Here is a 14,838-nt window from a genome sequence, read left to right as displayed (position 1 = left end):
GTAATAATAACGTCAGACAAACGGTGGAAATTATTCATCATTTATACGTTTTCTTAAGGCACTGAAACACTTACAATACAATGATTTAAAATTCATCTGACATAAAACACCCAGGAATGTTTTGGTGAACTTAAAGGTTTTTCGTTGCATTCAAAATACTTTTTTTGTTTGGTGAAGTTACAATGCAGTAAAAACAGTCAAATAGGAAACAACAACATCAGCGGCAGATGAAGTCATGTGAAGTGTGATGGCTCTTTCATTTTGTTCACGGTGGATTTTGCAGAGGGAATAAAGGACATTTTGCAAATGCTGCAGCTGAATTATCCTTCACTTCACTCTCTCCTATAAAGTGTCATGGAGAAACGATGTAGTCTTCTATTACACAACAACACTTCATTGTGGAAAACAAGTACAATTATTTCATCTTGAATTAGTTCTAATACTCGGAAAGGCGTCATTTAGAGAACTAACTATGACAATTTGGCCTTGAAGAGAAGCCAGCGAGGTTTGTTTCAGATTTATGAAGATCTTGTCAAATATAATTACTCTCACAGAGACAGAGGGATGTAATGGACATGTAAAAGGAGGGAGAATGTCATGACATCATGTCATTAAAAGCTGGTTTTATTGTGCTGCACACATCACTGTGTGTGTGTGTGTGTGTGTGTGTTTGTGTGTGTGTGTGACCACTGAGCAGATCCTGATAAGGCGGAATGAGAAATTACATTTCGACACTGCAGCATCCTCTTCTAGTTACATCAGAGAGGGCATGGTTTTCTTATTAGTCATGATATTAAACAAACATGAGACAAGTGATGTTAGAATATTAGCGGTTTAGAAAATGGCTGAGGAGGAGGAGGGGGGAGGAATGGGGTTGGGGGAAGTTATGAGCAGCACTATAAACGGAGATGTTGATTGTATCTGTGTCTGGATACATAAATTACACTTCATCCGGGTCGTCGCTGCTATCTGGAGCCAGCAAATGTATACAAACTATAAACCAGCCTCTTCTCCTCCTTCTTCTCTCGCTTCTCTGTGCCAGGAGAAATGGATGTTCATGCTCATATAGGAGACGAAGGCCTGAAGATGTATACATTTATAATGGAGGTGGGTCTCGGGGCGACTCAGCTTGTCTGTTAACAGTTTTTTTTAAGTATAAGTGATCTGAAGCAGAATCCCCGGAATCCCATTGAAAATGTGCGGGATTTATGCATTTAACACATGCTGACGTGCGTAATGTGCGACCTATACGCAAACAACTAGTGTTATTCACTTTCGGTGATGAAATCACTTAATTCGGCGTGAGGTTGACTTGTCAGTATAATTTTAAAATCTCTTATAATAGGCTCTGGCGTCCATTAAAACATGCAAGGCCCCGAAACAGTCAAGAAGAGAAGTTGATTATCAGTATATACATATGAAACAAACAAATTAGATTAAAATTATATTTAACTGAAAATTGACGAGTCAACCTCTCGCCGAATTAAGTGATTTAATCTACGAAAGTGAATAATAATAATTATGTGCGTATAGGCTGCATAATAGGCATTATGGTAATAATAATACTAATACTAATAATAATAATAATAATAATGATAATACAAATGATGATGATGATGATGATGATAATAATAATAATGGAAGGAGAAGAGGAATATTTTTTTAAAGTAAGAAACATTTTATTTACAATACTTTCAGTGCAAATTATTCTTAACAAAAATAACACAATAAACTGTTTTACTCAGAGAAAACAACAACAACAACAACAACATTAACATCAATAGGGTACATGAACACTGCGTGATGCTCTGAGATTTCATTTACAGCGTGGAAAAAAAAGAGAGTGGTTCATAACCTAACAATAAAATTCACAACCGCATTATTTTCCTCCTTCACATGAGGAAGGAAAAACAACATGATGCACACAGAAGTGACCGGAAGTCTGACTGACTAAAATACAGGCAGTGGTTTAAATCTGGAAAATAAAATAAAATAAAAATGTGTCAGAGAAGATCAAATAAAATTTAATTTGGACAAAGTTCCTGGTTTGTGGGCTTTAAAAAAATAAAAAATAAAGTTCCTCTTTTAGTTGCTTGTCAAAAATCACTGTGGTTCTTCTGTGGAAAATAATAATATTACAAATTATAATTATTATAATATTGTCCATGACCTCCTTCATATTAACACTTGTGAGGCCGCTGTGTCTGTGACCGAGGCCGCGGCCGCGCTGCTCCCAGGCGCGCCCCCGCTCATGATCACGCTGGGTTTATTCACGTGATCGGAAATGTCCACGTCGTGTGCGTCGGAGTTTTCCTCCTCCGCGGCCTCGTCTGACTCGCACTCGCTCCTGCCCTCGCTCTCACACTCGGACTCCGTGGGCTCCTTGGCGGCGTCCCTGCAGCCGGACTCTGACGCGCTCTTGTCGGGCTTCTCGTCCTTCTCCTTGTCCTTCTGAGCCTGCGCCTCTTTGGAGTGTCTCCACTTCATGCGCCTGTTCTGGAACCACACCTTCACCTGCAGACACGCACGTGCAAACGCCACACGTCAACAGCAATTCAAGGACATACACACCCATGTATTTTCCTTTTATTTTCCCCCATAAAAATAAACATTATAACACAAAAATATTGCAACTTCTAACTTTGCAGAATGGATAATATTATTTAACCAAATCATATGGTATATTAAAATTCAGCAAGGAAATGTTGATAAAGTGATTGTAATTATTTAGAAATACTCCATGTTCTAATACAACATCATTAATGTAACAATATGTCTACTTTTATATTTATTATGTCTTTCTTCTCTTGTTTGATTTAATGACATGGAGTTGCCAAAAGGCACAAGATAAAATGTTGTCTAGCTGTATAAATATGTATCCTCCTCCTCAGTTAATAATAATAGTAATAATTAAAAAACCCAGAATATAATAGCATGGGTAATATAGGTTCTATAGGTAAAATATCAATTGAAAAAGAATCAGATAACGTTATATACATTTAAGCTGCATCACTTGACGTCAAAAACCTGGATTGAGTGATAATAATAATAATAATAATAGTACAAATAATAATTGATTCATAATGTTATGTTATGTTATGAAAACAAATCCTAGTTCCTTCGGTGAGGAATATTGATGTTGGACAAAATACAGTAGACCTTCCTGTGCAGTACACACACACACACACACACACACACACAGGACACTGAGGTCATGACCACCCTGTCAATAATTCTGGAAATGTGGGAGTTAAAGCACAATCTGTCATCCGTGACTGAGTGGGTATTTTAAGAGTCTATAGTGTTTTGCGGGGAATAAACATTCAAAAACACAAATTATAAACACAATGTAATTAAATATCACTATAAATAAAAAAAATAACGTGTTAAAATTAGGTGTTAAGACCTGTTATTTTGTGTTATTTTACAAAAACACTGCAGCCTGCCATTGGTTTTTAGGCCCAGATTAAAAATCAGTATACAACAAGTTGCTAAGGTTTATCTTGTTTATTTTTCAAAAGTATGTCCTTTTAAAAACGCCATTATTGTAGACATTATATGTATAAAGGCTTCAAGTCAAATGTGTTGTTGTATACACACACTATTTTGTGTTGTTTTTGTTTGCTCTCAGTGTCAGGCTGATGTTACACTGCAGGTCAAATCTAGGCCTGGACATGTTGACCTGTGCATGACTTCTCTCACCTGCGCATCTGTGAGCCCCAGCATGGCAGCCAGCTGCTTTCTGTCCGGCTTGGTGACATACTTCTGGATCTCGAACCTCTTCTCCAGCCCTTTCCTCTGCAGGTTGGAGAACACGGCTCTCGACCACGACCTTTTCCTCTTGTACGTCTGTGGCATTGTGTCTTTGGTGAGTACGGCGTATGGACCTAAAAGACACGCGAGGAGGACACAGGACATCATGAGAACGCATGGAAGGAAAACCCTGGACCCACTGCAGGTGTGTGTGTGTGTGTGTGTCTCTCTCTCTCACACGCACACACTGCAGAGAGAGGACAGGACAGGCCGTGCCTCCTGTCTGTCTCAGTCCTACATGAGTCCACTACCTGGGAAGGTGTCCTGAAACTGATGCTGGCCTGATTGTCTGCTGCTGCTGCCTGAGCTCAGCATGGAGGACGCGTCGCTCATCCCGGGGTCTATGGAGGAGAAGTACTGGCTGGCCGGAGGCTGAACGGGGATGTGGATCCCTGACTGACGGTTCGAGCTAACGATGGACGTGAGATCTGTTACAAGAGCGAGACATGATATGGGCTTCAGTCAGGAGAGAGTAATCGCAGTAAGACACAGGCAGACTATCACTGACTCTGCTCTTTTTAAGGGGTAAATGGACTCAAGTATGGATGCAGTGAGACTGAGCTGCAGGAGGCAGGAGAGGAGAGGCGAGGACTCCCCCACTCATCTCTTTAAAGTGCTGGTTGATGTCACACAGGATGGAGCATTTAATAAAAGAGTTACCTGTGACTTTGCAAACGGCAAATGAAAAGACGCAATAAGGAGACTTGATGTGTTATCTCGATCTCTGTTTGCGCACAGACTCAAAGTGCTTCAGGTAACATAGTCACTGCTGCTCTGCTGCTTCCACTTTCTAATCTTGTGTCAAAAGTAATGATGTCATTAATGACACCAGGATGTCACAGTATATTTTTAAAGATTTAAAGATGCCACGGGTGGAAACATCTCCACACACTTCACTTCACTTTTTTTTTTTTTTAAAGGGGACTTTTGAATAAAAACCTCTCTGCTCACCTCTTAACGTCGACGTTTCTTTTCCTTTTGGGTCAAAGTCTGTCGACAATATCCGATCAATTCCGAATTTGAGGTCCTTGCTCGAAGGCGGAGGCGCTTGCTGGGAGTTAAATTGTCTGGACACAGAGGTCAAGTGTAGTCCGTGTCTGTGGTACGGGGACGCCGGACTGAGCCTCGCGCCGTACGCGGACGGCTCCGGCGCCACGGGGGAAGGACGCAGCGGAGAGCCGCCGGAGTGCGCCTGCTGCGCGCGCTGCTGGTGGTGGTGGTGCCCGTGGTGGTGTCCCATGTGCACCACGAGCGCCGAAGAGCCGGGGATGTTCTCCGCCTCTCCAGCCTGCAGGATGTCTGCGATGCAAAAGGACGGCTTCTTTATCGTATCCACAGCGAAGCCGCCCGCGCAGTACGCGGACCAGAGGCTGAAGTTGGACGCGTAAAACGGGTTGAGCCCGGCCGTGTACATCCCGCAGTTCTTTTAGCGCGTCTTGTTGTTTGTCAGGAGAGAGTTTAAAAGCACAGGCATGTGTGAGGGGGAAAAAAAGCAGAAGATGCAGTGACAGCGCTTTAAAACAGATCTTCGTCCGCTTTGTGCAAGTGCCAAAATCACTCTCCCAACTCTGAGATCCTGACCCTGCTCTTCCACTCCGAAGTTCCTCCACTGACACTGATTGGTTGCCGTCTGGACCAATGGTTGTCGTGGCACTCGCTCACATCACACACATGCAAATAAGGATGATGCGCAACCACACACACACACACACGTAAAGCAATTTTGATCCTGAGATGATGGATTGATCACGTAAAGAGAACCACTCGGTTTTTTTATTGAGTCTCACTGAACAGCCTTAAGCTCTGTAATGTTTCATTAAATGTTTCTTCATTAAAAACAAAAGTTTATACGAAATCCAGCGCATATTTATTTCCAAAATCAGCTCTGACAGCGTGACAAATGAAGAAAAACATGCACACATTTGGGAAATAATAATAATAATAATAATGAAATTCTGAAGTTAAATATTTTGTGGTTAAATAGAAATTGTGCAATCAAACCGCCCGAGTGCGCGCGCGCGCGCGCGTCTATTAGCTCCGTCTCATCCTGTTTTTGATGGACCCGTGATTCGTGTTAAATGAGCGGATGCGCCTGTTACATTTGCCCCCAAAATAGATCCTGTTTCAGTATTTTTAGGATGCAGCAGAAATCCTTATTTCTTCCGGAGCAAAAGGGGGGGTGGGGGGGGGCTTTATAATGACTGTAAGAGCTTCCCCTTTTCAATATTTGTGCAACTTTATCTCGAGCCGCAAGTTGCACAGTGACGCAAATCCGTCCCCATGCTTATAATAAACAAAGGAAATCTATTCCCTCTCTAAAACCAAAACACAATTAACTTCAGAGGGCGATACTTCAACCGCGAGGCCCCTGCAGGATTCACACCGTGGGTCCGAGACTGGAGGAGGTTTGATTTTATAATGTCCGCAGTAGAAATTCAAACTTTAAAGTGGATTTAACCAGTCTTGTATAAAGTACCTTAAAGGGATACTTTAAGTACAAATATCTTACCAGAAAATGACTTTGGTAGAAGTTGAAGTCACACTTTTTTTAAATAATATCACTTAAGTAAAGGTCTTAAAGTATATGACATTTACTGTACTTAGGTTTTAAAAGTATCTTTTTTAAAAGTGAGAGTTGCAACATGTGAATGGTTGAATGGCAAAACTGTAGTGTAAAGCAGCTCATCAAGACTAGAAAAGCTCTATATAAACAGACCATAATACCAACTCTTCTTCTCCTGATTTGATTTCGTAGTAAATGAGTAATAAAGATAGTGAGAGGAAATCTTGTGGAGTAAAAGTAAAAGATGCGAGAAATTAGAATAACAAAGCAAAGTACAGATACGTGAATTTTGTCCATTACCACACTGGATTTAACTGAACCAAAACCATTGTTTTATGTATTTAAAATGGTTTTTTTTTTGTGAGTTTTCAAAAGAATTTAGTAAATTTTTTTTAAAAAAGACATAGAAAACCAAAAATCACTGAACACCATACATGGATAGAGTATAAAAACAAAATATAATTTACATAAGCCACTTTATTTGCTTCAACTGCCAATAAAAATGACCCTCCTCCCCCACCATCCCCCTCACACACACACGGAGTTCTCGTGTGTTGTTGGAACAATGGCTTTTCTGAAGTCCGCGTTCATTTCGCCGTGATTCATGCGCGCGGAAGCGCCGATGACCCTGAGCATATCATGCTGTTTCGAGTGACACTTTTCCTGCAGGTTAAAATTAGAAACGGTATATTTTTCTGTGTGTGTGTGTGTGTGTGTGTCAACGTTTGCCCTCCATCACGCAGTCAAAACAATCCAGGGAAGAGGATGTTAGCAGCCTGTGGTTATTTCAGGTGCTGATGAGCTTTTCAGATCAGACTGTTTTCAGAGTTACAGTCAAACACGGACGTGATGGTCAGTGTCGAGTCTTCTTCAGTAATTAATACTGTCACATGTGTATTATCAGGGCAAACATACAGTATACATATAGTGCTGGTTTATTAATGCCGAGGAGAAGATGTGAATAAAACACCAGAATTAAGATAATATAATCCCTTCTTAATCCCACAATGGGGGAATGTACAGTGTCACAGCAGCAAAGATAAAGGTAATAAATCATAAACGTGCATTTTTCACATTTGTAAATGTACAACGTGAACAATAAGACTATAAAAAGTATATAAAAAGTTACCAGAATATACACTGAGGTTGATATTCACAATATAAACAGGATTGGACATGATATAGTACATGGATGTATGAATTATGTGAAATCACAATATATATATATATATTTTAACAACAGTAAAATAGAATAATTCAACCCTCACAAAACATTGAACAAAAAGCAACATAAAGTTGTCATTTAAAAACATTTTTAATTATTATTTTAGTGTGTTTGTTCTAATACAGGCCAGAAGGCGTGATGCAGAAATTAAAAATTCTAATATTGCACAATGAATACAGAATATCACACATTATAACACATTGAAGAAGGTTTCAGATCATGAGTGCTGCAGATATTCTTTCACCTGTCACACAGTGTTCAAATAAAACAGGTCACTATAAATCATGTTTGTTAGTTTATGAATGGCTGAATTGCCAGAAAACAATAAATAGAACATGATAATTTTTTCAATGTTCTGGCAACAAAGATGTGACAATAAAACAGTTTTTAAATCATTGGGAATGCAGCTATTTTTCACCATGTTTTTATTTTTTTATTTATTTTTTTTTTTTATTTGACCTTTATTGATACAGGTTATCCCATTGATGCACAGCAGGGTCTCATTTCAACAGTACAACACAACGATAAAGGAGCATTTACACAATACTGTATTTAAATAATACAACACAAAAGGATTCCATGAAGCTAAAGGGTCTAATAATATTTAGCTTTTTAATTACAAAATATACAGAGTGGCTAAATCTCTTATGTACAGAATATTTACACTGATAAGAAAAATAAAAGTTTCCATGGATTGATTGATAGATACACATGCACTCCAGTATCCAGTGTGTTTCAGCCATCAGAGCCTAAAGTCAGCTGTTTCTTTAACACATAGAAGAATAAACGCTGAACCTTTCCTCTGGTCTCTCATATTACTGAAGCCATTCTCGGGTCTAAAAAAGTGAATATTGTAAAAAAGAAAAGTAATCACCTGCAGTATAGTGTGGTATGGCTTTTGCAGCTTGCTCTCAGCTCTGCTGGATGCGATTATTCACGTTTATTTCCCCCCCGTTTCCACGTCAGCTCTCTGTGGAGCTGTTTAAATTATGGTATGTGGGATTAGAGCCAGTGCCAGCGACTCTTGCCTCATGGTAAAGTGACTGAAAGCATGTGAGACGTGAATTTTGTCCTCAGCAACAGAAGCAGCACAGACAATGATGTTCTTTTTAGCCTGAATACTGGATATTTTATTATATACCGAAGGGTTGTTTTCGCGTGTTTTTCCAAATAAGGACATCATTTATTCGAAGACAATTCTTCATTTTCAGTTAAAAATATTTTACATATGGCTTCTCAATTAAGATGACGCACTGCAAGATTAAACTGCACGGCGTCCCTCGCTGTAATCCTTCTGGCTTCTTAAAAAGGAATCAGTCTCCATCTGAGGCCTCAAGAGTCTGAAGCGGATTTGCCAAACTAATACAGTTTCACTGGAATAAGTGTCTTAGGAGTAAGGGATAAAGGCAATAAAAATGTAATGGGGGTAAAAGGAGGGTTAAATCATTAAATATTTAATAAACAAAGGGGGAGATTAATCACTTAAATATATTAAATATTCTACAACAGAACCCAGAAGACTGGGCAAAAGCAAGCTCTCTGCTTTCAAAATGCAACCTTTTGACCTTTAGGATCCTTTTTTTTTATCTTAAGGAAGACTCCATTAAGTGTAAGTGACAGTCCAAGGCTTTAAGAAGCCTTTATTTTTAAGTAATTATATGGTAATCATTTCTAACGTACTTACCAGGTAACAACTTGGTAAAAACAAACCAAATCGTGAAGAAAAGCACATTTGAATCCCAATTTGTCAGAAGCACTTTTATCTCCAAAATAAAGCTAGTGTGTGTAAATACTGTGAAAGAAGACATTATTTCAAAAATAATAAACAATGTTGACCCTAATCCAAAGCATTTTCATGTAAAGGTATTGCAGTGATGATAGCTTCTATAACAGGCCTCTCAAGCTCACCATGTGACCTTTATGCCACTGAATGTCTACTTTGGTCAAGTGGAATAAAATGTAAGTACATTTTGAAATATGTCTAAGTTAAAATATAGACACATTTATGGTGCAAAAAACATATGGAACTAACTTGTCATAATAATATATTAAGTGGAGGGCCACATAAAATTGACCTGGGGACCACATGTGGCCCGTGAGCCGCAAGTTTGAGACCTCTGTCATGTAGTAATTCTCACTGTCAAGCTATTGGCAAAATATAGTTATCATGCAATTTGATGAACTGTAATATAACCTTTTTACCCTTGTTCTTCCTTTCATCTCATGACCCCTCAGATTTAATTGGTGGCACTTCCAAGGGACGTGAGCCCCATGTTTGGAAACATGCATGGACATCACTCTGCAGAGGGTATAAGCCAAGCTTTACTCTAACGCTTGCGTCATAAACTTCAAAGTGTATGTTTGCTCTGGCTGGTTTGTGTGTCCGAGGACGTCACATAAAAACACTTATTCTAGAGCTTTTATTTTTCATTCTAAAGGGATTCGACTCTTTACACTTATGTGTAATTCTTACATTCCGATGATCCAACTAATGGTGGACTAATGTATTTTATTGTTTTTAATCATTATTTTTTTCTTACTTACTTGGGTGGGTAATGCATACAAGAGTCCATTGCTTGTCAGAGATGTGGAAAAATTGAAAATAAACACTGGCTCTTTCAAAAACAAAGCGGTGCTACTGTGCTCTGTTGACTACCTGGGGTCTGGAGCAGCTGACGGGGGCCTATTGTTGTCGCCTGATTGCTCGCTGTGTGTTTTTCAGGAAGCCTTATCAGGCGCAGGAAAACTGAATGAGCGCCTCCGACTGCAGCCCTGCTGGATCTGAAGCTGCTGGACAGAATCAAATGATTACCATTATTACACCGAGAATGATTGCTCCCCTCTGTTAAGACTCCGCCTCGGGCCAAAATTACTATTTCTGGCAATGTTTGCCTCAGGAAGGAACTTTCGCAGATTTAATGGGACCTGGGCCATTGTACACAGCCTTCTGTATGGCACGCTGCCATCATTTCCACAGAGAGAAGAGGAGAGGGGGAAAAAAAAGAACTGAGGGATGAGTCTAAAGTCAATTCAAAACAAGACTGCCCCGTTTATGTGACCCTGAATACGTCTAATATATCTCTAACCCTGAACTCTCGCTGAGGTTCAGATGAACTCACATGATATTTAATTGCAGGTTCAAAGTGTGACAGTGAGAGGACGTCTGGTTCACGACAACATTTCCTACACGTCTCATATTTAAATGAGAGAACTGAAATATTCTACTGTTTTGGTCACGTTTTAATTAAGTACAAGTAAAAGTAGTGGTCTAAAAATGGACTCAAGTTAAAGTAAAAAAAAAGTAGATTGTTTGAAATTTAGTTACTTTTTTAACAAGGTTGGGGTTCTTTCTTGTGTCGTGCAAAAAGGACACATAAATCACACATGAATTGTTTTTAATTAAAGGCAAACCTTTACAAATTAAAGTGCTGACAAAATAAAATATGTTAACACATACTATATCAGTCAACATGGGTCAAAGGTCACAGATGTCACTCACTCAGGGGCCCTTAATTAACACCAATTCACCTGTCCTCATCATTCACCTGTCTTCACATGTCCTCATCATTCGTTCACCTGTTCTCATCATTCACCTATCCTCGTAATTCACCTGTCCTCATCATTCACTGCCAAAGTTTCCAGTGCGTGATTTTTATTATTTGAATAGTGAAGTACAGTACTTCCAAAAAAAATACTAATTAAGTTCCTTTTGCCTGTGATGTTTCTTATGTTGGACAACAGAGATGCATTTAAAGCACAACAGGTATAAGTAATTAAAAATTGTACTTGATTTCCACTGCAATTTACCTCAAATTGTTCAGAGCTCTGAAGAAAATGTTGACATATACTTATACAACTTTAAAAATACAGTACAATGTAAGTGTATACAGGCCCACAAAGTCACTACATTTGCAATATGATCACAGGAAAATCTGATGTATAAATTAAATTTTTCTACAGACATTATATACACTATTACACACCATTTAGTGACAGTAATGAACACTAAATGTGCAAACAGCTCCCTCCAGTGACTAAAACCTTTTACTTCCTAAGGTCATTTTCATTTTTAATGAGGGTTAAGTGAATTATATCCCTGCAGTTTAAAACGTTTTTTCAGATCACATGGATGAAAAGGAAAATGGATGTTTCCCGGTTGAGTTTGTGGCTCTTTGCTTTGTGCTGTGAGTTTAGAATATGAAGTGGTCATTAGAGTGGACATTGGAGTGGTAGACTAATCACACTCAGCACCGCCTGCCCTCTGCCGTAAACACGCTAAGGGGCTGCTGCTTTAATGGAAACGTTTGAATATGAATCGGAGTAAAACCATCCGTTCAGGTTAAAAACAGCTTTGAGCTGCCTCTTCGTGTAGCAGCTCAGGGCCCACGGTGGCTCCGGCGTGCAAATGTACACACACGTACTGCAGGAGACTAACACAAACACAAAACGTCACAATAACAAATCTTCAGCTTCTCACTGCTGTTTCTCCAGAGAGGTGGCCGAGCTGCCATGAGGAGGAAATTACACTTTTACAATTATTATTATTAATATTATTATTATCATCGCAACAATACTATAGTTATCTAGCTAGCTAGCTAGTGTAGAGATGAGAGAACAATCTGTTACACCAGCAGCTAGCTAGCTAGCTAGCCTGATTTTTGACTAAGAAATAATAGCAACAATATTAAAACTTTTGTGTTATTACAACAACACTATCTATCTAGCTTGCTAGCTAGCTAGCCATCTATTTCTGCTGTGTTTTCAGATGAAATTTGTCTCAGGGGAGGACAAATTTATCCGGCAAACAGCCAAACTGCTACTGGAAATGTTTTTCCATGCTGTCCCAGGAGCGTCCTGTGGTTTGTTTATTTATTTATTTCGTTATTTAATCAGTGATAGACTCATACAATTCATTTCCAGAGATACTACTTTGGTTTAAATGCACAATTTAACATACATTGTGTTCCTCTTTGATATTATATATTACCTGTAGGCTATTATTAGATATTGTGGGTCCTAACAACATATTTCATCACTTGTGCTGTTCTGAATTATTTAGTTTGTGGTCTGTTCAGAGCTTAGTTATTGTTCTGCACTGTCACATATTTACACGCAGATTTATAATACAGTTATTGTGTTTTATGACTCCACTGTTACCACGGGCAACATAATGATGTGATGTCGTTTTTTTCTTTTCTTCCCCTCAGTACATTGACAGAGTAGCAGCCCATAACCAAAGCCAGCCACACACAATGAAGAGCTGGCTGTTCCTTGCTTTCCTTTTTCTTTTTTACAGTAACAAACACTGCCATCTAGTGGTGACTGTCCGCTTTACTCAACAAGAATCAGTCGAAATGATGGACAGCCAGACAAAATACTGTGAGTGACAAATAAATACTATGCTAAATGTACTTTTATGTATTTATTATTCTAATTAGTGTTTGTATTAAATGTGCAAATATATTTACTATAAGAATAGATTCAATATTTTCAGTGTTATACAACTGTCATACATTAACTGTTATATGACTGCATTGACTGATTTGTGTGAAATGCATACTGTTTTACACACAAAATAATGATGTAAAATCTTAACGAATGTCATTATGTGGTTAATTGAAATGTGTGAGCGAGTGTATGTGGTCAGTTCTCACATTTGTCACGAGGTCATGATCTCGTACAGATCTCAGGGGTCTCCTGGATTTAACCTTTGACCCCATTTTAGTGTGAGAATGGCCTCCGGGGAGGATGTTGGGTCGACTCAGGAAGTGAAGGCAGGTGTCAGCTGCTGGTGTTGGTGACACTGGACCCTTCAACTGACCATTTCATTTTTGTTTCCCCCCTAAACTTTTTTTTGAGCAGATTTTCTCACACAATACGTCTTGTGACACCAAGTGACTTTTAGAAACCATTGCTTTGCATCTTATACAGTACTGTAGGTATGCACATGTTTGTTGTATCATGTATAGTTTGTTGTAAATGCTGAGTCAGCATTATTATTATTGTTGTAAAATTCGGTGTGAGGACCCTCATAATGCAATCCCAAGCCCCTTAACCTTACCTTAACTATCACAAATAAATGCCGAAACCTAACCCCTTAACCCTGATCTAAACCCAATGCTAACCCTAACCCTAAATCCTGGTATTAACCCCGAAAAAAGCCCTTTAAAAGTTGTGCGAACCAGCCAAGATGTCCTCACAAATCTAGGTTTGCTTGACAATTGTGACACACAGCCTTCTTAAGACATGTACGCACACGCACACACGGTGACTCCCAACTCCCAAAAGCATTTTCTGGGAAAAAGCAGATGTTCAAGTTATCATTCCTTTCCCCTTTCCATGCTTTATAATGACATTATGAGATAGCAAAACCAAAACCTGCCAAAAAAACATAATTGTATGTTGATGTGTCCATTGTTTTAATTAATAGATTATACATGTGTCATTGTTTAGTATATGTAATGCCATTTAAAAAGTGCATTATAAGAGTGTGGGACACTACATGTTGTGCAGGTTGACACAGGCCAGGCATATAAATGACAGATTGTACCATTTAACAGGTTTGATTTAATGACACTTCCCTTTTTTTTTTTTGCTGTACATTATACTCAATGCCCCAGATACCTGAAAAACAGAAGCAGGATTTACAGTAACAAGTGCAGATCCTGTGTGAATGTCAGAGAGCAAATACACAAAACACACTTTCCTGCGTACATTTTTGTGTATCAGATAAACTGAGATTAAAAAAGTACTATAGTATATATGTATAGTGGAGTTACAGTGAAATGGCATCCAGTGTGCAATCCAGTGCACATATCTTTCTTTTTTTTGGCACACTCATACCAAACAGTCAGCAACATAAAAAAAATAATAAAACCCATTTTTAAACACATCACATCACATGATGTGAAGATGTGCATATAGGACCATTTAGACCAGGGGTGTCAAACATACGGTCCGGGGGCCAGAACCGGCCCGCCAGAGAGTCCAATCGGCCCACAGGATGAATTTGTTAAAATTTCACACTAATCTAAATGTAATGTCAAATGCTCCAGATACCCGTGACTAAATGTTTGTGCCTTTATAGATCCAGTGTGTTGTGTAGTCAATTTAGGCATGATATTGTTGAAATTTCATGTTTTGTAAAATTATCCTTCAGAGAATGTAAAACAAAGGAGAAAAAACAAAGGGTTTCTTGTTGTTCATAGGTTACTATGCTATTATTTTACTATTTTTA

At 38.8% G+C, this 14,838-nt stretch overlaps 1 protein-coding gene across 2 annotated transcripts; it reads right to left on the bottom strand.

The window, feature by feature from the left end:
* Window positions 1-1,655: 1,655 nt before the first annotated feature.
* On the bottom strand, window positions 1,656-5,410 carry hlx1 (H2.0-like homeo box 1 (Drosophila)). 2 transcript variants are annotated; one of them, XM_044049911.1, is made up of 4 exons: window positions 4,765-5,410; window positions 4,065-4,241; window positions 3,703-3,887; window positions 1,656-2,514 (listed from the first exon to the last, which is right to left on the bottom strand). In XM_044049911.1, the coding sequence occupies exons 1-4, from the start codon at window positions 5,225-5,227 to the stop codon at window positions 2,176-2,178; spliced, it is 1,164 nt and encodes a 387-aa protein (XP_043905846.1). In that variant the 5' UTR covers window positions 5,228-5,410; the 3' UTR covers window positions 1,656-2,175. The 2 variants fall into 2 exon arrangements, with proteins under 2 accessions (XP_043905846.1, XP_043905847.1); XM_044049912.1 differs by lacking the exon at window positions 4,065-4,241.
* Window positions 5,411-14,838: the final 9,428 nt, after the last annotated feature.

The sequence above is a fragment of the Solea senegalensis genome, linkage group LG17 (assembly GCF_019176455.1).
Source record: "Solea senegalensis isolate Sse05_10M linkage group LG17, IFAPA_SoseM_1, whole genome shotgun sequence".
In the NCBI taxonomy this organism is placed as follows: domain Eukaryota; kingdom Metazoa; phylum Chordata; class Actinopteri; order Pleuronectiformes; family Soleidae; genus Solea; species Solea senegalensis.
The sequence above is the reverse complement of the archived record's forward strand: the minus strand, read 5'-3'. Positions and strand labels throughout refer to the sequence as shown.